This window comes from Athene cunicularia, assembly GCF_003259725.1.
Source record: "Athene cunicularia isolate RWA chromosome 8 unlocalized genomic scaffold, athCun1 chr8_part1, whole genome shotgun sequence".
Taxonomy (NCBI): Eukaryota; Metazoa; Chordata; class Aves; order Strigiformes; family Strigidae; genus Athene; species Athene cunicularia.
In genome coordinates, this window is record NW_020799109.1 from 32656374 (window position 1) to 32680620 (window position 24247).

The following is a 24247-nucleotide window of genomic DNA, read 5'->3' on the forward strand; positions in this document are numbered from 1 at the left end:
CTGGTATCTACTTGCAAGTTGTTACAACTACTTGACTTCTGTCTTTAGTCTGAGCAGTTAAACAAGTTGAGAAAATACACCAGGAAATACCTGTTCAGATTAGAGGGCCAGAAATAGTCCCAAAACGAACTGCTCAACCAGAAAGAACTGCATGAAAAGGAAATTGTATGCCTACCTGGTGGGACTAGCAAGTGAAATGCAAACGACTGAAGGACAACAATTTCCAAATTACAAATGCCTGACTCACTAGCATTAAAACAGTCATTAAAGTCTACACCAGTTCTAGATGCACCTCCCCTCACTGCCACCAACTGAGGACATTGAGCCGGGCCCCTCGCTGAGGTGAGCTCTGCTGCTCTTCCCCTGTGTGCCCGGGACGGGCCGAGGGCGGGCGGGGGTCATGCGGCGGCGCGCGAGGGAGAAGCGCCCCGATCGAGCCCCGCGGGGGGTTGAATTTACAGCCGGGCGCCTGCAGCCTCCTTCGTGCCGGCCCTTTCTCCCGCCGCCGTGAAGCCTCTGCGAGGTGAACGCAGCGCGGTTTCCTCCAGTTTTACCGACTTTGTGAATTGAGCAGACGGCGGGGCCACGCGTGCTGCCCGCGGCGGCCCGGCGCCTCCCGCCGTGCTGGAGGAGCTTTGAAACAGCGAGACCATCGCCCTGTCCTCCCTTTGGGGAGATTTTTGTTGCTGATTATGATCTTTTTACTCTCTCGAACCGTGATCCACGAGATCCCGTTACAGGCCGCCGGAGGGGGCGGGGATGCGGTGTGTGCCTTGCCGGCTCCGACCCACGTGCTTTCTCCTCCCGTTTTTTCTCCAAATGCGTTCAAACTGGTTGCGCTGGTTTTCCAGCTGCGCCAAATGTGCCATTGATGCCAGTCATTTGCTACCGTAATCTTCCAGTTGAAATGGTCCTGATGAAAAAAAAATACATATAATTTCGGCTCTTTGAAGCATTATTACTTATGTGCTTAATCCGTGATTCCTGACCAGCATTTTAAAAATCCTGCAATCTTGCTTCGGTAGTAGCCGCCTTTTCTGCTTTCCACTCTTCCTGTAATAATTTAGTGTGAAAGCTATCTCCTCATGTAGATGTACCCACAAATTGTATGTACATCACGCATGTCTTTTTCAACTATTTTAACCTATACACTTGCTCTGAAGGTGCTGACCAACTCTGGTGGACTTTGGTCACTGCTGGGCTCTTGCTATGCATTTTTGTAACTTTTTTTGGTAACATTTTTTACCAGTTTTTCTCACAGCACACGTAGTCATAATCATTGCTCTAATTACGATTTTCTAACCAAAAATCCTTTCACGTCTTCATTTTCTTTCTGTCTTTTATTAATGTGTGGAAACTATCACCAGGCATCTTGCAACTTCTTAATTGAGAAGTAGGCAGGAAATACAAGTCTGACTCAGGTGAGTTATCAGCTTATAGATCTGCGAGAAATACAGTAATGCTCACCGTGTAGCAGTGGTGCTCTTGGTATATTTTAATGTAGGTAGAATAATTTTACTCTGTGCTTATGTCTAAACAACTTTTCGAACCCCTGTCTTGAGGTATTCCTTCCATTTCCTCTGCTGAGTTTGAGTTTTTTAATAATATCAAAGATTTTTATCCAATTGCAATCTTTAAAAGCAAACAAATGAAAAGCCCCGGGGGAATCGTAAGAACTGCTCTAAGATCCTTCCAGCCCTTATTCTGTCTTCAGTAGTGGCCAGGAGTAGATAGCTAGGGAAGGCTTGCAGAACAGAGAACCAGACATTATCACATCCTCCAGAAATATCTTCAAATGCAAAACAGTTCATTAGTCCCTGTTCCTTGAGCCAAAGGCCCTGTTTTCATATCTAAAATCCAATACTGGATTTCTTTTCCATAAAATTCTTGCTTTGGCACTCGTAGACTTGCGGCATCCGCAGCAGCCTATGGTAGGGAGGTCCACAGCGTTAGCAGTCATTTGTGTGAAGAAATCTCTGAATTTCTAGTTAAATATGCAGGCTGCTCATGGCTTGCTGCAGCCTTTCCTGGTACTTCTTGATGTCATTTAGGGAGAGGAACCCACAGCTTCTGAGGATATATACCTCTTTCTGTCAAAACAGGTGGTAGTCCTGAATGGTAGTGCTCAGCTCAGTCCATACATTCATATGTAAATCAAAATTAATGCTTTTTTTTTTTCCAGGGGTCCACCGCTTGACTTTTTTTGTCATTATATGGCCCAATCACTCAGCCTCTTTAAGTCCTTCTGACATTCTTCAGTCTGTTCATCTGCGCCACCTCAGAGAACTCATTCAATTGTAAATGCTGATGGCACCAGCACTTAACCCTCATCACCTGCTCTTGATGATAGCAAATTCTTTTCTCACTCCCTTTTTTTCAGCTTGTTCAACTAGTCATAAACAGTTCTAAACTTGTTTTTGATTTTTTTTTAGCTGCTAGTATATTGTTATGAGTATGTAAATATTATTTTCTTTAAGCATCTGATGATACAGATGGGGGAAGAGTTTAATCTGTCCAGGGTGATATTATTCCACAGTGGTTTCCAAGGATGAGTGAAAATTAATCTCATTATTTTTCGACATGCCGTTTATATATTTTTACTTGTCCTTCACACTTGTAGTCATTGTGCCTGTTAGAAGCACCAAGTCCTTGGAAACAAATGAACGTATTTGTGTAATTTGTGACGTATTTATATGTCAGTTATATCAACAACACTTTTACTGGTTTTTTTATTGATTTTGTTAAGATGGTGTGGTTGTCTCTGAAGAAATGAAAAGCAACGACCTGAATGTGAAAGTTACTGAATCACAATTGGAAACCGAAGAAAAAGGAACAGAGGAAGAATCCACAAGGGAATCTGATAGCAACATTTTGGATGTATCATCTGATTATCCAAGAGGTTTGCTAATAAACTCTAAGAATATTTGTGTTGTATGCTTGAAGGAAGAAGGAGAAAAGGTAGGGGTATGCTTGAAGGAAGAAGGAGAAAAGGTAGGGAAAAAGGTAGGGAAAAGTGGGGAAGAAAGGTAAAGGGAATATGTGAAATCACGTTTTCCCTACATCTAGTAGGTCTGGACACTTATTCCCGTGCATCTGAATAAAATATTTTCCTAAAGCCTTGGAAATACCTTTCAAATGAGATGCCATTTTCCCCTTACTAACATTTCTAGAAATCGCTGCGGAAATTTGTACATACACAGTGACAGAAGTCAAGGTTAGATGAGGTATGATCTACCTCAGGCTCTGATGCTTAAAGCACCACAGAGAGCAGAGACAGTCTCTTGTATCTAAGTGCAGAAATTAGAAGCTAGGAATTGCTTTTAACCCCCAGCTTTAAAACTCACCTCTGTATCTTGAGCACGCTGATCAACTGATATCTTTGTTTGACATAAGAAAGCCTCAAGGCTAATCTTGTAAAAACATCCTAAAGATATAAAATCACTACAGAATCAGTATTGCTGTAAACTGGGATGTTGTGTGCTGAAACCAATAAAGCTGATTTATTGGATAAGCTAATTCTCTTGTTTTTAGCAAATTCTCCACTGTTCCCTTTGACTGACAAATTGAAAAATTGGGACGTAAATGTAAAGGATAGTCGGAGGAGGGGAGGAAGTGGTAGAATTTCATGTATCCTGGCTATACAGTGAATAATTGTTACTTGCAATTGGTCCACTTCTAGCTGATATTTTAGTTTTGCCAGAGAGTTTATAGGATGTTTTTATACTGCTTTGTGCATAGTTCGCGTTCACTAACGACGCCAAGCAGTAAAATAGGGAGTAAATGGAAGGTGACTTGATCTTTTCTGCTTGTTTTTTCAAATGAAGGTCTTTACAATTTGAGAAATTTGGTGTGTGTCAGCGTTGAAAAACTATTAGAAATATACTTACTGAAGAACCATTCTGGGGATTATTTTTGCAGTCATTCCTTCTACCATGGAAGTTAAAGAATACAAACAAGTGTTCCAATTAGTACTATAGTCATTCTCTAAATGTTAGATTTGAAATGATGTGTAGAAAAATAGCCATAAACTAAAAGGTTTTTTTAACTAAGAATGTTTAACTTGTAAATATCTCTGCTTTCTAGAGAAACATATTTCAATTCAAAGACATCTTGCTGATCTAGAGAAACTAGCTGACCTGAAAGAAGGTGAGTTAACCATGGCTGTATCCCAGAACACAGATCTTCATGTTACAGGTATTTACATTTTTTCTTGTTTTTTATTTTTAACACACTACACATATTTATAATGCTTGAAGACTAGGGGTTGCATAAAAATGAGCTTTATGATTTGTTCCCTTGCTTGCTGAATGTCCTACTTCCTTCAGTAAATTTAAGGCCTTAATGATTCCTTTCCATCTTTTTCCTCTGCATTGTAGCATTTCTAATGTTAGCACTGTGTGTGGATCAGCAAAATGTTAATTCTAGCTACACATCAGCAGCTTAGACTCATTTTACTTCGAGTGCCTCGATAAGAGGGAAGCTAATTGTTGGCTTTGCAGTGTTTAAACATCAGTTTGAGTAAAAATGTATTCTGTTTTGGGTTTTTTTCCCCACTGTATTTCTGATCCAGATGTATATTGGAGGATTGCTTTAAGACTACAAAGTGGGTTTATTACAACCTTAAGTTTTTTCTCTATACATATATGTATTTAGTGCTGGTAGTAGCAGCACTTGCAATGGAAACTAGGTTTTATTTACAGATCCAGAAAATATCAGGGTCTACACAGGCTCTGCATCATTTGGCTCTTGCACCTTTTAGATCTTTCAGAATGGCCACTGATTGAAATAACAGCCTACCTCCATGTCTCTTTAATTTTACTAACAAATAGGCCAAAAACTTCTACAGAGTTTGTTCCATTTTTCTTGAGGAGATAGATCATAAGTATCTGATAGATTTGGTACTTGTAGCTGTGATAGTGATAAGAAACTCATTAGTCCCTTGCCTATTCTCTATGGTTATTTTTTTTTTCTTCTGCTGTGGATGTAGCATTCTTCACCATGTGTATTAATGGGCTGACTCATATTTATTACCATCACCTCCTGTATTTGATACTCAATAAATCATAAGTCAGTAAAAGAGGCTGATAAATGTTAGAGAACACTGGTGATTTATTTGGTGAGCTCTTAAGTTGCTGCTGTTGGTTTCAGTGGCATGGAACTCTGCATGGACATAGTAATCCACTCATTAAAAAGTAATAAAAAAGGAATTTTACTGTTGTGCAAGCCTAAGATAAGAAATTATTATTCTAGATGCTCATGTTGCGTGGCATGTTTCAGTATTCATCCTGTACTGTTTTAAAACATAGAAGCTTTTCTCTAAATTCTGCATGAGAGGTGGTTTGCCAGTCAGCAGTCTTAAGACCCAGCAGATGTGTGTGTGCTCTGATATATAATGCCTATGTACATCTCTACAGCATATGTCTCACAGTTTTTTAGATTAGTAGTGCTTCAGCACCTTTGGGGTCAGATAATCCTGTCTTTGCTTTTTTGTCCCTTATGCAGGATTTCCAAGAAGAAAAAATATTTTAACATGGAGTACATTGGCTTTTTTGCAGCTTAAAAAGATACCAGGTGTTTGTTTTATCTAAAAGATTCGGGAGGAGAAAAGACAGATTCTTGGTTTAGCCTCTTCAGTTGGGTTTTTGTTTTTTTTTTTGAAACACTGCAAGTCTCTAGACTTCACCTATAAAATTATGCTTCTCTGCAGTACTCTTCAGAAGTTGCATTAGCCTCATTCTGCTGAAGTAAAAAAATAATAAAGGATATAGAAGTTGTTGATCTTTAATTTATTAGTGGTTCTTGTCTCTATTTTATGGAGTAGAAAGAGGCAATCCATAAATTTGAAGTTCGTGTATGCCTGAAATCAAAAATACCCTATGTTTCTCACACTTTTTGTTTATTTATATTTTCAGATGAAAAGAAGCCTTGTCCATTGTGTCCTGAGGAGAAATACAAAGCTTGCTATAGTCATAAACTCCATCGTCACCTTCAGAATTTGCACTGGAAAGTTTCTGTTGAATTTGAAGGTAATGACAATCATATTTGAATAGTAAATACTAGAAGAAATTGTGGACATGTAGGACATTGTTCTGTGTTTCATCTTTTAAAATTTCTCTTGACTTAAGCATCTTGTTACCAGCTCTGAATTGGAACCATATTTTGACATAATGAGTTTTGACCCAGGATGTTAAATAGCTCTGTATTATTCTACACACCAAAATAGTTACAGTTGTGCATTTTCTCATTTAAAAAAACCCAAAAACAATTACTTGGCATGTCATGAAAATTACTGTCAAATTTTAAATGTATATATAATGTAAACTACTCTAATAAAAGTTTTTATTATATCGTTAATAATCAGACACACATACAGTGCATACAGTTATTTTTGGCTCATCATAATGATTCCGTGGTTTCAGATAAATAGTTATTTATTTAGTAGCCTTGTCTGTTTTTTAACAAACTCTTGTGATCTGCTTCTAAGACGCATTAATCACTACAAGAAGTTTAAGAAGGAAAAGGTGATAAGCAGTATGTGTTTTTTAAAGAACTAAGTGTATAGGTTTGCAGGAAATAAAATGACTAATTGGAAGATGGACAAGATTAAACTAAAAACGATCTGAATGGAGTTCTGGTTTTGCATACATTAGCAGGTATCTTGGGTTTTTGTTTTCCTTTAAACTGTAGAACATAATTTTATAGTCTTCACACAAGTCTTCTAGCCAGGTAACAATGCTTCTGTATAATACTCAGAAGTACTTTCAAAAAAGTTATATACAGTATAGCCTGAAGACTCGACGTAGCTTTGTAGGATGCTAACAGACTTACTAAAATAAATTTCCTGTATGTAATTTTTATGCATTTTGAGATTTAAAATGTATAATTAGTGGATAAATTTCTTTGTGCAGAGGGTGAATGTGCCAAATAATTAGTGATGTTCTCTTATTACTGTCTTGTGGTAGTATTTGGGAATCTTAAATGAGACTGAGTGGTATAGGACATGTACGTTCTGTTTACTTACTGTACTGTGATGTGACAAAAACTTGTTTTCCAGGGTACAGGATGTGCATCTGTCACTTACCTTGTCATCCAGTAAAACCAAACTTCATTGGAGACCAGGTAAAAATGCTGAATCATGGAAGTATTTGTTACCCTACTGAGTGGGGGAAGTGGGTGACTTAGGGCAATTTTTGTGATCTTAGTTGCAAAATACATCTTGCTGTCTGGCACAGGATACCAAAAGCTTATTGGTCCAGAATATAAGTATTTGATGTAACCCATGGGTGACTGAGTGTAGTTGTATCTCTCTCTTATTTTGGGGGGTAGCTGCCTAGATCATGTAAATCACTGTCACAGTTTGGAGTAAGTAGCAGCTTTGGGTTCATTAGGCCAGGGCATGGACCCCTGGCAGTTAGCTGGCTGTGCTGCTGGGGCGGGATAGTGGTGCTGCGCTGGCTCTGTGGGTGTGATTATTCACCCTCTCTGTGGCTATCAATGCAAAATGTTTCGTATGTTCTAGAGGTGACAGACAGACAACGTCTTCATATGCCTATGTTCAGGTATAATTCTATTTTAACTGTTTTACGTATTCTGAAACTACACATGTTTTACAGACATTTGCAAAGATGGGAGCCCATTACCATTGTATCGTCTGTTCAGCAACTATCACACGAAGAACTGACATGATAAGTCATATTAACCGTCATGTGAATAAAGGAGAAACTGAATCAAGGTTTATTATAGGTAGGTTCTTACTTATGTAACACCTTCACTCTTATACTATGTAGCACATGCCGTAACTATGATATGTGGATCAGACTGTGGAGAATTACCAGGCTTGGTGTCAGAATGCAGCGTGCTTCCCTTGCGCCCATAAGCACCAGGCCTGATCAAGGACAGGAGTTGAGGAGCTTGCTTATCTGGCAAAGAACAGGGCAGGTGTGAGGGTTTGCAGTCTTATCGCTTCAAAGGCCCAATAATTAGCGACTGGGTGATGTGTGGGGTGAAGCAGAGGCCTCACAGCCCAATGTTGCTTCAGTAACGCCAGAAGAACAGTCACACCTCTGCACTGACTGCCTTCCCTCCCTCTCTTTTGATCACCACGCAACAAGCCTTGTTAAGAGCCAATCAGCATGCTGTAAGTGACTTAGCCCCACCGCACCAAGAGTATAAATCTGGTATTTAGAAACCTCCATTTTGAGGACAGGTGTTCTAACTATCGGATGGATCAGTGGGCCTGGCTGGACCTCTCTCCTCCCCAAGCAGGGACACCTCTTTAGTAAGATTCACACCTCCGGCTATGTTGGACGTTACCTGGGGAAATACTCTTAACTAAACCGCTGAACTATTATATTAACTTGAGCTTGCTTCTTGTAGTAAGTGTATTTACCAGTGGCAGTTTCGAATTTATCTGTCGCCATAATACATCACCTATCTTTTCAACTTTGCAAAACTGTCTCAGTGAAAGTCCTTCAGAGGACTCTGACTGGCAAACACTGATAAGTGGTTACTCACATACTCCTTTAGACATAAACCATTGACCAATCTGGGACTAAGACTGGACCTAGCCGCACCTAGACTCCTCTCTGAGAAGGAGCCTAGAAAGCAAGGGGGTCCTTTCTGAACCTTGTGACTTGGCGTGAGGGCTTCCCTCAGTCATGTGCAGACTCATACTCTTAATGCAACAGAGACATGAGAAAAATTCTGAAATGGATTTAGCTTTACTAACAAGAAATCTGCCTTTAATGTTTCAGAATTATTTTTTTCCTCAGAGGTACAGCAGTGTTGTGATTTAGTGTCTGATTTAGCACTGACCAGTTACTCTGTTCTTATTGATAAATAATACTCCCTTCACAATTAGTTGAATGTTGTAAATACAGACTTCAGCATCTCCAAAAGAATGGGGGACGTGGCATCCATAAAACAAAATCTGTACAGAGAATTTCATGCGTCTCTATTTCTCCATCTTTTGTCCTAAAACAGTCTAGAGTAAATCTTTCTGCAATATAAAAATCCTATCCAGACTGCACTTTATCCAAATGGGTTCACAAAACCCAAGATGATGTTTTTTCAGTCATGGAGAGTCATGATAGAGGTGTCAGTGGTTCTTTGGTAAATTACAATCCTACCTGACTTTCTCCAGAATTAGACTTTTGTTTCTAAACTTGGATAAACTAGGCTGAAAAAATTTTTAAAAATCAGCATGCCAAATCTTGAAAATTCATTTTATTTCCTTTATTTTTGCAAGCTGTCTATTCTCTACAGCTGTCAAGTAAAAAACACATGATTAGCTGATGTGTAAAAATTAAGGTTTTTTGCTGCAGCCTGGACTGTCACTGTTGAAAATTAGTCTGATTTCTTTGTCTCCTGTGTACGCGTATAGCTTTTATCTAGATACACTATAGTAAAGGTGATCCTAGGAGCTATGAGGTTCACACTTCTTTCTGTTAACAGTATGTAATTTAAGATTAGTAGTTCAGTGTCTGGGCATCAGTTTGCATGTCTGAGAAGTAGTGATGGTAGTATCATCCATACCATATTCCATGCCTTTAACTTAGAGTTTGTCTTGTGAAATATGTTAATCTCTGTGTGGTTCCCTTCAGAGCTGTAAGTAAAGAATGGTCCATTTGTCATTTTTTAACAACGTGCATGTGCCTGGTTTTCCTCACAGGGAGAGGAGAAATTCAGAGGCCAGATTATTTCTCCCTTTGTAGGCACTAAAGCAGCACTTAGGGGCTATGAAAGTGGAGCACATGGTAGAGCAGTTCACTGATATGCAGTCTGTGTATTTGAAAGCGCTGAGAGCTAGGCAGGCTAAGCACTGAAAGGTACCTAGCTGATAACTAACAAACTCTTCCTGGTCATTCCTGGGTAAATTTTGCTACTGTTAGACTGGGGATAAATTGCTCAGAGGAGTGACAGCACGTGTTTACAGCTGTCAAATCAGAAAGCTTGTTTTGCCACAGACTATTTCATAGAAAGCTTAAGTGCTGTATCTGTTACTATGCTTGTGCTGTCTATATGTATTTCGTGAAGCTAGCTGATGACTTCCAGATCAAGGATTTTGAGGGATTTTTGCCATTCATTGATACACATGCAGGACTATGCTAATAGGGTGTTAATTAAATAGCAATGTATTATGTTTGAACATGAAAACAAATGTGCTAAGCCTCAGGGTCAGGGGCTTGCTTTCTTAAATTTGAGTGTATACATGGGAGCCCAACTGAGAAACAGATCTGATGTTTTATAGGAAGAAAACTAGAGCTTGATCCTTACGTATTGCTCTTAGGACTGGAAGATAAATTGTTGCCTGTGTTTTTTTCCACCAGCATTCTTGTTAACTGATCTATGTGCTAGTTGGATTACAGTATAACCCAGACTTCTTGCTATATGGCAGCAAATTTTCAATTTCATTTATCAAATGTGCTCATGTCAGTTCTTACTAACTCTTTCTTCTAGTTCCTGCTCCCATGTCTTCTCATGAAGTGCTGAAAGAGTCTGCCACAGAAGTGCGGGTTCTTCCCAACTACTCCACACCTCAAAAATCAGATTCCTACTTTAATCCTAAAATGAAACTCAACAGGTAATAGAACAGGGGGTGGGGGATGCACCAGAGGAGTGGTGAGTTTGTAGTGAAAAATACTCATGTGCTTTGAAAAGCAAACCCTGCAAAACTTCTGTTCAGAGGGCAGGAGAAACAGTTTTCTACCAGAAAACTCTTGACAAGTAATATTTAAACCCAAGAACACTATGGGAAATATTGTAATTTCTGAAGTAATATTTTTCTATAATGAGTAGTTTATGGAGAAGAACAGGTTTTGAACAGAGCATACTAGAAAACTAACTTCATTGTATACATTTAAGATGTTCCTCTGTGAATCTCCACGAGATACTATGGATATCCCTGTTCTCTCTAACTGAACAGCAGCATACCTAGAATTTACTTTTCATATTTTAGGCTTTTTTCTCTGGGACTCATTCTCTTAAGTATCTTCTCATTATTTGCATTTAAAAAGATGAAGGAAGAAACATTGCCTTTTTTCTAAGGAGAGTCATAAATGGTGTCTGCACCACAACTGAAAGGTGTGAGCATTGACATGAATGCATGGGACTGCGCTTCAGCCTGTGCTGAGCCCCCATTTCTCAGTGCTGTTAATACCTGAAAGCTGTGAAAGCAAAGGCATGCCTCTGAAGAAGGCCACTGCAACTAAGGTTACAGCCACATCTAAAAGAACAAGGCCTGTTCCTCAACACAGTGGAATTATTTTGCTCTACAATAATTTCTGACATCTTTTTTAACACAGAGGCATTAGTAGGGTAGTGTCAGATTGTGCTAGGAAAGTAAGAAAAACACTAGTTTGAATGTTAGACACTGTACCAGTGTTAGAGTAACTAGTAAGTTGATTCAGGATCTTACCTTATGAATATCTTGCTGAAGAATTAAACTTGTAAAATGTAGAGTTTAGCTTAAATGTGCCAGTATTATGTTCAAGAAATAAATAAGGAGGACGAAGGAAAAGTATTTTCCCAGCTTACGTAGGATGATCATTCTTTCTTTTTTATTTTCAAGGCAATTGATATTCTGCGCGCTAGCTGCTCTAGCTGAGGAACGTAAACCGATAGAATGTTTGGATGCTTTTGGTGCTACCGGTAAAGTGAATTTCTTTAATCTCTTGGCTAATATCCAATAGTATGAAGCTGTAGAAATCAGTAGTAACCAACATTATGTATTCAAAAATAATGTGAGGTACACAATATTGGGCTGTTCAGAAATTAATTGCTGATTTCAATCTGTATGTTTGAAGTGGCATATGTCAGAATAAAATTTATTAATCGAAATAAAAGCCATTAGAATCAACACATTTTTTGCCAATGAGAAACAAGCATATTTATTCTGGTTGCCTCAAATTCTGGACTTCTGGAAGCGATGAAGTCATCGAAGTTAGTTTCAGCCTCCCCTTGGTTTCTGAATTGTCTCCTGCACAGGAAGCTGTCAAGATGCTTGAAGAAGTGATAGTCGGTGGGCGAGACGTCTGGTGAGTACGGTGGATGAGGCAGAGTTTCATAGGCCAGCTCGTTCAACCATTGCAGCGTCGAAAGTGCAACGTGTGGCTGCGCGTTATTGTGGAGAAGGATTGGACCCTTTCTGTTGACCAGTGCTGGACGCAGCTGTTGAAGTTTCTGGTGCATTTCATTGATTTGCTGGACATACTTCTCGGCCGTGATCGTTTCACCTGGATTTAGGAAGCTGTGATGAATTAAACCAGCAGCAGACCACGAGACAGTCAACATGACCTTCTTTTGGTGCAGATTCGGCTTTGGGAAGTGCTGCAGAGCTTCATTGCAGTCCAACCACTGAGCTGATTGTCACCGGTTATTGTAGAGCATCCATTTCTCGTCGCACGTCACAATACAGTCGAGAAACGGGTCATTCTGGTTGCAAAAAAGAAGCACCAACGACACTTCAAAATGGCGATTTCTGTGATTCTCATTCAGTTCATGCGGCACCCATTTGTCGATCTTCTTCGACTTCCCAATCTTCTTCAGATGCTCAGAAACAGTTGATATGCTTACCCCAAGTTCTCTTGCAAGTTCTCGAACAGTTGTGCATGTATCTGCTTCATGCCTTCAATTCATCGTCGTCAATAGCAGAAGGATGACTGTGACCTTCTTGATCTTCAAGGTCAAAATCGCCACTTTGAAATTTTTGGAACCAAAGTCGCGCTGTCCGTTTGTTAACATTTCCCTGGCCATATACCTCATTGATGTTTTGAGCAGCTTGCACGACGTTGCATCCAAGTTTGAACTTGTAGAAGTAGATCTGTCGAAATTGCTGTTTTGACATCAGAACTTCAAACCTCCAAAATTTGTCAAAAATGCAGTTTATATTATAATTTAATTATACAGCGTGAAAGTTCATAACGGAAGCTTTTCAAAAATATGTAACAGTATGCCAGTCAAGAAGGTACTAGTCCTGAAACATACAATGAAAATCACATTACAAAATGGAAATTAATTTCCGAACAGCCTAATAATTTTCTTAGCTTCCATTAAAAAAAAAAAGCCCTAGCCATAAGAGCCTGGTATTAGGCCTTTAAAAAGACTATGAAGAATATTAAAGTTATGGGGTCTCCTTAAAAGCAATTGCCTTAATGTCCATAAATTGTCATCTTCCTAAACTTCGGCCCACGTTCACAGATCTCTTGGGACTCCGAGGCTGTGGAATTTGGCTGTAAAATCAACCTGTGGTTTAAAAATAATGATGAATCCAAGCTTTATCAGAATGTCTTCACTGATTACAAAAATTCTGAACATGAACTAAATATGAAGTAGTTATATTAGTGTCTGTTAACCAACTGGAACAAAAATCTGGAGAGATGGGGATTGCTGCCTCATAATCAGCCAGCTACTGTAAACTTAAGGTCATAGTTGAGAACAGCAGTAATTGCTTAGCATTTTGCATAGAAATTCTTGCTAATGAATGTATTGCCATTCTGAACTAGGCCAGACTTCCCAAATGCATCCTGTCCTGCATTTCTACAACATAATCATGGAGTTTACTATGGAAGTCAGCAATAAATACTCGGAGGCAGCCTGAAAATCTGCATGGGGCCTGTTTTCATCTTTGTGTTTTATGGTGGTCTGTCTGCTACACTGGAGTGTTAAACAAGCCAAGGGGCTTTCCTGCAGATTGTGGGCCCAGTTCGCTGCGAAAATCAGGGGGCTTTTGGTCTGTAGCCCCAATTATCATATCAGAAGGTATCAGACATATATGTATCAGAAAAATAGACTGTCCCTTTACATACCCCATTGTCACTCTCTGCTGAGGCAGAAGGTCACCAACACAGTTTTGCAGGAACATGACAAAATTTGCTTCACACGCACTTCTGTATTACAAGTGTTTAAAAGGGTGAATTTTTTTCTCGGGGAGTTCAGCAACCCAGAAACCAATTCCTTATTCTCTCACGGAGTTACAATTCTGTCTTTCCTTAGGTATAATGGGATTACAATGGGCAAAGCACCTCAGAAGTTCTGTGAAAGTTACAATTAATGATTGTAATGAAAATTCTGTGACAATGATTCAGGAAAACTGCCATTTAAACAAAATGAAGGTGAAACTGAATGCTAGGGAAGAAGATAACTATGAAGCTATGGGAGATGGAGAAGAAAATACTGACACCATTGAGGTGACAAAAATGGATGCCAATGTTATAATGCATTTGAGATCATTTGATTTTATGTAAGTGTTGAATGTTTCAGTCAATAATTTTCTGGTTTGATAATGACACACCCCACCCCATCTCACAGTGTGTGATTATTTAGGGAGGTTGGAACAAAAGAATCAACCAACAGTCACTTAATATTTTGGTATTTTTAATTTAATTCTGTTGTCCCAGAAATGGGTGGGAACAGAATTTTAATCTTAAAAATTTTAGAAATTGCTAAATCTGACATCCAGAACAGACTTGAAATGTACATGAAAAGTTTAAGCCAAACTATTTTTTTTTTATAGCTTCATTATCTGTTTGATAAAGAGAAATGTCAACTTAATCTCTTTTTTTTTTTTTTTTTTTTTTTTAAACTTCATAGAATCACAGGCTCCTTTGGGTTGGAAGGGACCTTAAAGATCATGTAGTTCCAACCCCCTGCCAAGGGCAGGGACACCTTCCACTAGCCCAGGATGCCCAAAGCCCTGTCCATCCTGGCCTTGAACCCTTCCAGGGAGGGGGCAGCCACAGCTTCCCTGGGCAACCTGTGTCAGGGCCTCACCACCCTCACAGGAAAGAATTTCTTCCTTATATCTAATCTAAATCTACCCTCTTCCAGTTTAGAACTGTTACCCCTCATCCTATCGCTACGGTCCCCGATAGAGTCCCTTCTCACCTTTCCTGTACCCCCTTTAAGCCCTGGGAGGCCACTCAAAGGTCTCCCCAGAGCATTCTCCAGCTGAACACCCCCAACTCTCTCAGCCTGTCCTCACAGGGGGGTGCTCCAGCCCCCTGAGCATCCTCATGGCCTCCTCTGGCCCTGCTCGAGCAGGTCCGTGTCCTTCCGATGTTGGTGCCCCAGAGCTGGGCCCAGCACTGCAGGGGGAGTCTCACGAGAGTGGAACAGAGGGACAGAATCCCCTCCTCCCTTGACCTGCTGCCCATGCTGCTCTGGATGCAGCCCAGGAGACTGTTGGCTTTCTGGGCAATTCATTTAATTTGTTTAAAGATCCTACCTTGGCATGTTGTTGTGTAGGACTTTATTGCATCTCTTGTTCTATTCCATTTTGCCCCACATTTATTTTCAATTACATGAAGCTAATTCTTCCAAGTTGGGTTTATAGATGCATACATTCAAAACCTATACAGACATAAAAATGATTTGAATTTGTTGATTAATACCCAGATTTAAGCAGCAGGTATTCAGGCTGAAAAATATGCTAATTATTTAGGACACAAACCAGAATGCATACATTTGAAGGTATATTTGGGTTTAGAAGTTTCCCTTTGTTTTAAGGATGAAGATAAGCATCAGGCCAATATTGTTGTAACTTGAATTAATCAGTGGGTCAGGATCCAAATAAAAGGACTTGGCTGGCTTTGTGGTGATGTGTATTTTCACACTTCCCTGGCTCTTGTAATTTAACAAATATTCCAGAGGAATTCATGAGAGGTGTGCTGTAAATTTTAGTCCCATTTCCTCCTTTTGTTTTAAATATGACCATAGGTGAAGATTGTAAAATAGTGTTTTCCTCAGTTTAAAGTCAAACTCTTGAACCTTTATAGATACTCAGTGGTACTTCCTTTCTTTTCAGCCATTTGGACCCCTTTGGAACTTCTGTGAATTATCTGGATTCTGCCTTTTGCAATGTGAGAAATTTTGGAATTGTGTCATTGACATCTACAGACATCAGTTCTCTGTATGCAAAGGCTCAACACGTTGCCCTGCGTCATTATGGGTGTAATATTGTCAGAACAGAGTACTACAAGGAACTGGCAGCCAGAATAGTAATAGCTGCTGTAACAAGGTACTGCTAAATCAGCTCAAATTATAGTAAAAAAATTACTAAAAAATCACAAGTGATAAAACGAAGGACTGCTGCTGTAGGTTGTACGTTTTCAGTTTCCATATTCCCGAATTCTAAAAGCCAGACTTCTTGATACAAAATTAATGTTTCATATTTTATGTGTGCTGGTATGGGATAATGTAAATTTTAAACTAGAAGACTGGGCAAGGTGAAAAAGTATAAATAGGGTGGGGGTTTCAAGTGCTGGGGTGGGATGGTAGCAGAAAGTAATACCCAGACTGTAATGCCTCTATTTTGTCATTTTAGTGCTGCACAGTACTAAATAAATAAACTTTGTAAATGTTAATTAAGCTGCTTGAATGGCTTCTAGCTAAGCATTAGTTAGACTTGCTTCAGTGGAAACCAATGTTCACCTCAGATCCTCATGCTTGAGGTTAAAAAGATATATGTAATTACTAACTTGTGAAATTAGTCATTTGCACATAGATGTTGTCCATAAATTCAGTCTGTTAAATAAGCAAATACATAAACCCTGGTCCCTAATTGGGGGAAAAAAAGATAGAGGCAAGAGGATGCTCAGGAACGTTGGGGAGGAGGTTAAGTGCATGGAGGTCTTCTGAATGCCAGAGTGCAAATGCTGACCTGAATATGTTTAGATTTTTCTTCCCTTTCTCCCTGCACATGTGAAGTTGCTCCCTGCAGAATATTCTTGGATACAGACCTGCTGCTCAAGCAAATTTTTAATTGTGTTCTGAGTTACGTGCTCCAGCTCCCTAAAGATTTCTTCTTCCTTCTCAATGCTTACCTGTTCAGGAACTGCTGACTTGCCTTCACATGGTCCTTATTCAGTTAATATTCGATGATTTACCAGCATGTGTGTCCCTCTACATTTCTACTTTATCAGATTTTAATTTAGTTTCTTTATAGTTTTTGTTACAATATCCTGGCAATAGGTAGGTATTTGGATAGAAAGGTGATGCAGATGGCAGACCAGTATTTCTAAATATAATAAAAAGAAGTAAAACAAGGTTTGCTTAGCCTTACAGGAAGCTAGGCACTTAGGAAACACCCCTTTCTCCTGATCACTTCCTCAGACCTTTAGTATCTCTTTCTAGAAAGTAGATGAGCTCAGGAATCTTCCAGCAGGTGTCTGGCAATCTTAAACTGCTGATTTCAATACAATGAGGCTTTGTGTTTGTTTTCTTTCACAGAGCTGCAGCTCGCTGTAACAAAGGCATTGATGTTTTGCTCTCGGTAGCTCTAGAACATTTTGTTCTAGTAGTGGTCAGAGTTTTAAGAGGACCAAGCCCTGCGGATGATTCGGCAAAGAAAATAAGATACCTTATCCACTGCCAGTGGTGCGAAGAAAGAATTTTTCAGAAAGAGGGTAATATGGTAGAAGGTAAATGGATTTTTCTTTGTACTTTATAGAAGGTCCAATTCCTGTGTCTCTGTTTTGGGCCTTGTTTATTTTTCCCTTCAGTAAAGTAATAATTCCCTTTAATGTAACAATAAGTGTATTGTATGAGGTGGAGAAGGTACTGTGCTTTATGGTAGTGGGTTTGATTTGTTGTCTGCATGGGTTTTGCTATAAATGTACTGGATGTTTCTTGACAGGACAGTTCCAACAAGGTGTAGCTGCTGAAGCTGCCAGGCTGCTGATGTGCCCCTGGATCTGTCCTTTCAGTGAAGAGCAGGAAGAGAGGAACAGTCCTTGCTACTGCTCGGTTCCTCCATACCGCAGCAGCTTGATAGATGGCAGTGACAGATTGCTTTTCTACTGTTCACTGCATTACCTAAAGATGTTGTGGGCTAAAGAGTATCTCTTCCCCCTCAGATGAGGGTGTGTTCTGCCTAGCCTTGGGCACAATCTGCATGTGCCGGAGGGAGGTATCTCAGCAGGTGTGGTAGGAAAGGCCCAAAGCGTTCCTGTAGTTCAGCTAACCCTTGGTGGTAAATGAAGGCAGCCTCCTGGATAGAAGTTGACTGTTTGTGGACTGTCTCTATACATGAGTTATCAGAGGTAGGAGTCAAGAATTAAGCTAGGAGGTGGCTACTAGCCAGATGGTAATTTGAATGAATATAGAAGGAAAAACTTGTTTCAAAATTACAGGTTCTTGGCTATCTAACTTCTAACTGGATGTGTCTTTGCCCTGCTCAAAGTCAGGTGCAGAAGCATGCAATGAGCTTGTTTAAAAAGATTCTAAATAACTTAAAGTACTAAGAACAGAAATGAGTAACTGCTAAGTACAGTGTTATGGTAGAGATCTTAATTAGTAAATGAATTGATTACTTAATGCCTTACTTGCAAGTGAGCTGACTTAAGGCTTAGAAAACTTGTAGGTGGGCTGTATTTTGTAGGTGTAATTGGCTGATGTATGAAATTTTTCTTCTTATTTACTGTTAACCTGGACAGCTACTTATATAGGTGTAGGAAGACTAACAATTGCCTTGTTCCTTGAAATCTGCCAAGAAACATAGGAATTATGTGGCTTTTTAGGTGTGCTTTTTTTCCTTCAAAGTTTGAATAATGATTAAGGATCAAGTCATCAATCACTAAATTCTCACAAGTGCTGGTCAGCAGCAGTGAGAACAGTGTCACACTTCTGCTGTTTCTTGCCCTTTCAAATAGTTCCCCTGAAGTCAGCTACTACTTCCTATCTGTGTCACCTCTCCCCAGTAAAGCGGGCTTTGCTGACTATGTCAAAACAACTGAAATTCTGTTTTTCTGTTGTAGAAAACCCTTATCAGCAGCTGCCCTGCGACTGTCATGGCAGTATGCCTGGGAAGACAGCAGTAGTTCTTGGTCCTCTCTGGTATGTACAGAACTGGAATACAATACAGAACTGGAAAATAATTTAGGTTGGAAGGATCTCTAGAGGTCAGCTGTTCAGCATTACAATAAAAATGCAAGTCTGCTGGATACAAAAGGTGGTATAGCAATCAGAGCAATCCAGGAAACGTTTAATTGATTTGAATTTAGTAGGGTATTCACTTTTTGATTTGGTTTATAGAGTTCAAACCAGTTCATAAATAATAAGTAATTTGCTTTAAATTTCCCACTGAGTGCAATGTGTAATACATCCTGCACTGAAGAACCTGGCTCTGTGTTTCTCTAGTTGCCAAATATTAAGTGACAGTCCATTACTTGATAATTGTGGAGAATTGATTTAGTAAATCCTTACATGTGCTCTTGGTAGTAAATAATACATGGCTTGATAATTAATACTTAGAATTTTCACTTGTGAGAAACAAGAATGAAGCCTTTTGTTAAGTCTTCTAACTATTCAGTATTAAAAACAGTTGACAACTGACAGTGCCTTTCTTGTGGGGGTTAAATTAGTTTCCCAGTGTAGTAGGGCAAGTCAGCGGTGGAAATAAAATTACCATTGTTGAGATCTTGATTTTTTAGATGAGAGCAATGTTACTGTCACTGGAAACAAAGCAATTCAGTATTGCTGAGCTAAGAACACAGCCAGCCTGATTCAGCACTTCGGTGTAATGTAATTGCTGATCAATTTGGGTGAGAGGTTTCTAGAGCAACATTTTGCTTTCATTAGGAAGTGTTAAATTTTCACTTGCTTTGTATTTCATAGGTCAGGAGCCCTCTTCAACACTGGATTCCTCAGGAGAATGTTTTTTGAGGCTGCCCATTATGGTTTGGATGAAGCTCAGTCACTTTTGAAGACATTAGTTTGTGAAGCTGAGTGCACAACTTTAAAACCTTACTCTATCTATAGTTCTTATGATGAGAACAAACAAGGTAAGAAGGATGACTGTTCACAAGAAGGGCTAGCTTTGTGGTGATTGAGAGAGGTTCTGCTCTTTGATAACAAACAGCAGTGTATATGTCAAGAAAATGTAGCTATGATTGCAATGTGGGACTTGTCAGCTTTTGTCAGATGGTCTTGGGTGCTGCAGAGAGAGTGGGGTCTGTCAGAGGCAGAATGGAGACTTGGAGAGCTTTCAGCAGTGTGCCAGGTCCTAAACCAAGTAACCTAACACAGGCAGGTTGCCTGCCATGAAATCCAGAACGTTCCCCAAAGGAGATGGAATAATGACATGTCTGCTAGTTCTGTGGTGTATCCCGATCCCAACCCTAGCGCGCGTGCTGCCCAGAAGAGCGCTCTAGCTGTCATTTTCTGCACACTCTGCAGGGATTGCAAATCACTCTGCCAAAAGAAACAGCTTTCTGTATGGGAATGATGTTCTATTAAATTAAATTGTATTTGAGTACCCCCTCTAAATTCACGTTACTGAGTTAGTAAGTAAAAGTTACCTGTATGTATGCTTCTTACTACACTTCCTTCTTTAGGCCAGAATGTGGTATTATTTCTTTCTGTTTAACCAAGCCATTTTGCCATTTTACTGTCTTACGGTAAAATTAATTTTGACTTTCAATTGTATTGTAGAAGAGTGTGGCGTATATATTAAAACACCAAATACTTCTGCAGAATCTCTCTTGATACACGGTAAGTAGATAATTTTGGTGTAGCTTTAGAAGTTTCAAATTAAACTATAGTTAAGTGATGGTTAAGCCAAACTCGTGTTCACATCTTTTTTTATATTTAATAATACTGATAGTCAGGATTTATTTTCCCACTGCACACTGATTTTACTTTACCTTCATTCAGAGTCATAGTCACTGGTAAAAGTGGAGTGCTAAATACTCCACGAAGTCTTCTGAGTTAACTTTTTTATTTCTGAAAATGGCATATTAATTAAATTCAGGCTTGGGTTTAACTCTGCAAAATACTGGCTTATAAAAGCAGACACAAAGGTGTAGTTGCTGTGTGGCTTTTCTTCGTAAGTACTCTTCGGCTTCACTGGGTTTTTTGTAGTTCTGATGAATATTCACTGGTTTCTCTGGCATTTTTTTTGTGGTCCAGGAAAAAGAAAAAGTGAAGAAGTTGTTCAAAATGCAGGCAAGCGACAGAAATCTGAGAACAGTGCTGAGCACCCTGCATTTTACTACAATATCCACAGACACAGCATTAAAGGAATGAACATGCCAAAGTAAGGTTTTTGTTTTAAGTTTCAGTCTTGCATTGTTACGACAACTGATACATAACTTGTGTTGAATCAGCCTTATTAGTATCAACTCTTTCTTAAATGTTTTGGTGGGTTTTTTTTCAGGTTGAATAAGTTCTTAAGCTATCTCTGCGAAGCTGGATACAGAGTAAGCAGAACCCACTTTGACCCTATGGGAGTTCGCACGAATGCGCCCTTGGCACAATTTAAGACTATCCTGATGAAGTACAGTGCTCCCACCTATACGGGGGGGCAGTCGGAAGGCCCTCTCCACCTAGCTGAAGGTGTCCAGGCAGGAGAACAGGTTGAAGCTGCTGCAGACAGCAAGGTGGAAGATGATACTGAGTCTGTGGAGTACGATAAATCCGAAGTCGCTGCCACCACGTTGGCAAAAGCCTGCCCAACTTACTGTGCAGCCGACTAACTTGCGGCCCTTGGCTTATAGATCAGGATATTGCAGACTCGCAAGCACACCCTGTTCAAGTAAGCCAGTACTTCTTACCAAACTGGATTTTGAAAATTTGGGTTACCTGCTACTTTAATTTGGAAAGATGTTTTAGAATTACGTAGCAGAACTTACCCCTGATCAGAGCATGTGTGGTCAAGGTACTGTTACTCCGAGATGGCCTCAGACTTGCTTTTATGCTCACACCCCCCTTCCCACAGAGGTACTGTGGCTGTTCCCGACTCTGTGGAAGCCTCACCTGTAGCGCAGAATCCAGAAGGGTGGATGGGGCCAAAAGTCTTAAGCAGTTCTGAACAGGAGGTTAATACAAACCAGAATATTCCTGAAATGACCCATTCCTAAAACCTGACTAGTTACAAGCCAGAGGGAAGTCATGTTAAGATGATGATCTGAGTTTAAGCAAGCCTGGCTCTGTGCACTTCTAACTCCAGACTGCATGTGTCATTTGGCATTCGGTTCTGTTTTCATAGTTCTGCCTACAAGCAAGGACCTAACAGCAGTGAGAAATGGAAAGAAAAAGGAAAGAGACTATTACTGGAACTCCAGTTTATAACCAACCTTTAGTGAATTGTATTAGTCACCCCAGGTAGTTGTTTGTTCAGAGATTACAGTTGGCTGTGTACTGCAAAAAGGTACAGGGACAAGGCAGCTTACCACAAGCTAAAGTTCAAGGTGAAGTTTTGCTATGAATTTGTCAATAATACAACCTTAGCTGTTAGAAAGATCTCTTCTGTGAGCAAGCAGAAATGCTGCGTGTTGGTACTCTGTTCTGGTTTTCTGAAATACATGGCAGCATTCCAGCCAAAGAAGCTTGACTTTGTCCTTTCTTTCCCCCAAACATTGTTCAGATACCTCCCTCCATATAGAGCACATGAATTGGGAACAGCTCTCACAACTGAACTAGTTCCAGTTTTTCACAGGTTTGGTGTTCAGCCTGGCCAGCTGGGGTTATCTAAGAGCAGAATACAGTAGTATTCTTATTTATCCATCTCTGAAATTGCACATGAGTACTGGTTCTCTCTCACTGAACGCCAACCCAGAGTAATGTGACTGACACACTCCTGATCATGCAAAACTTCCTCAGCTCCTGGCAGGCCAGAATTAAGTTACTGCCTCTTACACCATCTTAAATTTAAGGCTGTTTTGGTGATGAGTTATTTTCAACATGTACTAATTAAACAAAAGAGGACACCACTAAAGGGATAATAGATTGCATTGCAGCAGCAATACAGCAACAAACGTTTCCTTCAAAAATTTAGTGCCTGTATTTCTTTTCCGAAGATAACTTGGAATCAAACTGGAAAGACAGATGCAAAGAGAAAGAAAAATTAGCATTCCCTAGTTGTTCTGAACTAAGTATGTATTTTTTTTAAGTGGAGAGACTGGTGGAAGACTTTGCTTGTAGGTAAGGCACTGCTCACTTCAGTGTTAATATAAGTGAGATAGAACCAGTCGGTTAACTGGAGCAAAAGAGAGCGTTCCAATTAAAATACAGTAGGCTAAAAAGAAAGCTTAACTGAAGCCTGTTGTGGGAAATATTTTTTATTACTTTTACAGCTTCTCACTAACAAAGTATTGTGTAGCTTTTCCAAGTCAAAGTAACTCTTCTTTAGTGTTTGCAGCTGTGCACAAGGAGGGGCAGAGCAAGTGGAGTTCAGGCCTGTCCCTACAGTTGAGGCTTTTTTCCTGTGTCTGATGGGCAGAAGTGACTATAATCTGGGCCAAAGTGTTTTGCCTGTTGTAAGGGACTAGCAGAAGGGCTGTTTGTGACTCAGGCCTACAAGAATTCTCTTTTCAAGTGTTGTCTCAGCTGTTCATCAGGTAGGGTCAGTCCCACACTAATTAGTAAATAGAAAACTGGTGCTGGTTCAGGGCTGTTGTTGGGGGGCTGCTTCTTATTCCTTGACTCAGTGGGAAGGCAGGAGTTGTCCACTGTCCTCATGGTGCAGGGAAGCGGGGTTTGGCTGTGCCTCTGGCCCTGAGGGTATGCTCAATGCACAGCAGCAGCACCCCAAGTTATGGATAATCCATATTGCTGCGGCCAGTTACGGCAGTAGGAAACAGAGTGGTAAATGAGTTGAGAATGCAGGTGTGGCTGGCAAGGTTGCTGCTGCATGTTAAGTTCTTAGGGCTTGTTAAGATCTTCTGTTCAGCTGTGATTCAAGGAGCTTAAAGCTTCTTTAAGGGAGTTAAAGCTGTTCAAAGAAGGCTCCGAGAACCAGGGGCAGCCCAGCAAGCAGCAGCATAGTCATGAAGGGACCTTCCCCAGTCAGAGAGAGTAGTCACTACATCTCCAGAAACCCTGCTCTTAGCCTACACAAGCATTCCCTCTTAATTCCAGGTGCATCTTGATGGTTAAAAGTTGTAGTAACTGTTGAGATAAAAGCAGGAAAGGAATGTAACCTTTTTTTTTAATAATATACCTCAAGAGCTTCGTTACACTTACCCTACACTGTTTTCTGTTGGAGCTGCTTAATACACAGTTGAATACAACTACAGTTTCTGGGTTTAACATGAGTGTTGTGAAAACCTTCACCCTGTTTCTGGGGCACCAGGACTCAGTTAGCACAGCAGCACTCAAGTAGGGCTCTGCCAGAGCTGCTCTGTATCTTCTGCCTGCCCCTGAGCTGGTTTCAAAGGGCTGGGGTGATCAGCTGCAGCTTCTGGCCCTTCCCTCCAGGCTGCCACAAACAAAACTGGCTGAAGGGTTTCTCTGATGAATCGTAAGAGGAAAC

The 24247-nt window shown here is 40.1% G+C and overlaps 1 protein-coding gene across 2 annotated transcripts; it reads left to right on the forward strand.

Moving 5' to 3' along the window:
* The first annotated feature begins 1376 nt into the window (after nucleotides 1-1376).
* Nucleotides 1377-24152, forward strand: TRMT1L (tRNA methyltransferase 1 like). Of its 2 annotated transcripts, none has more exons than XM_026853600.1 (16): nucleotides 1377-1421; nucleotides 2747-2899; nucleotides 4084-4194; nucleotides 5913-6026; nucleotides 7055-7119; nucleotides 7614-7743; nucleotides 10459-10582; nucleotides 11570-11649; nucleotides 13993-14239; nucleotides 15803-16015; nucleotides 17227-17417; nucleotides 18753-18831; nucleotides 19612-19778; nucleotides 20428-20487; nucleotides 20905-21031; nucleotides 21152-24152. In XM_026853600.1, exons 2-16 carry the CDS (start codon nucleotides 2770-2772, stop codon nucleotides 21468-21470), a joined length of 2157 nt encoding a protein of 718 aa, XP_026709401.1. In that variant the 5' UTR covers nucleotides 1377-1421; nucleotides 2747-2769; the 3' UTR covers nucleotides 21471-24152. The 2 variants fall into 2 exon arrangements, with proteins under 2 accessions (XP_026709401.1, XP_026709402.1); XM_026853601.1 differs by having other exon boundaries at nucleotides 4084-4146.
* The last annotated feature ends 95 nt before the right edge of the window (nucleotides 24153-24247 follow it).

Coding starts and splice junctions, on each gene's coding strand:
- TRMT1L (XM_026853600.1), top strand. CDS start 2,770: ATGAAAAGCAACGACCTGAATGTGAAAGTTACTGAATCACAATTGGAA. Junction 7,120..7,613: donor CAAACTTCATTGGAGACCAG/GTAAAAATGCTG, acceptor CATGTTTTACAG/ACATTTGCAAAGATGGGAGC. Junction 17,418..18,752: donor AGAGGGTAATATGGTAGAAG/GTAAATGGATTT, acceptor TTTCTGTTGTAG/AAAACCCTTATCAGCAGCTG.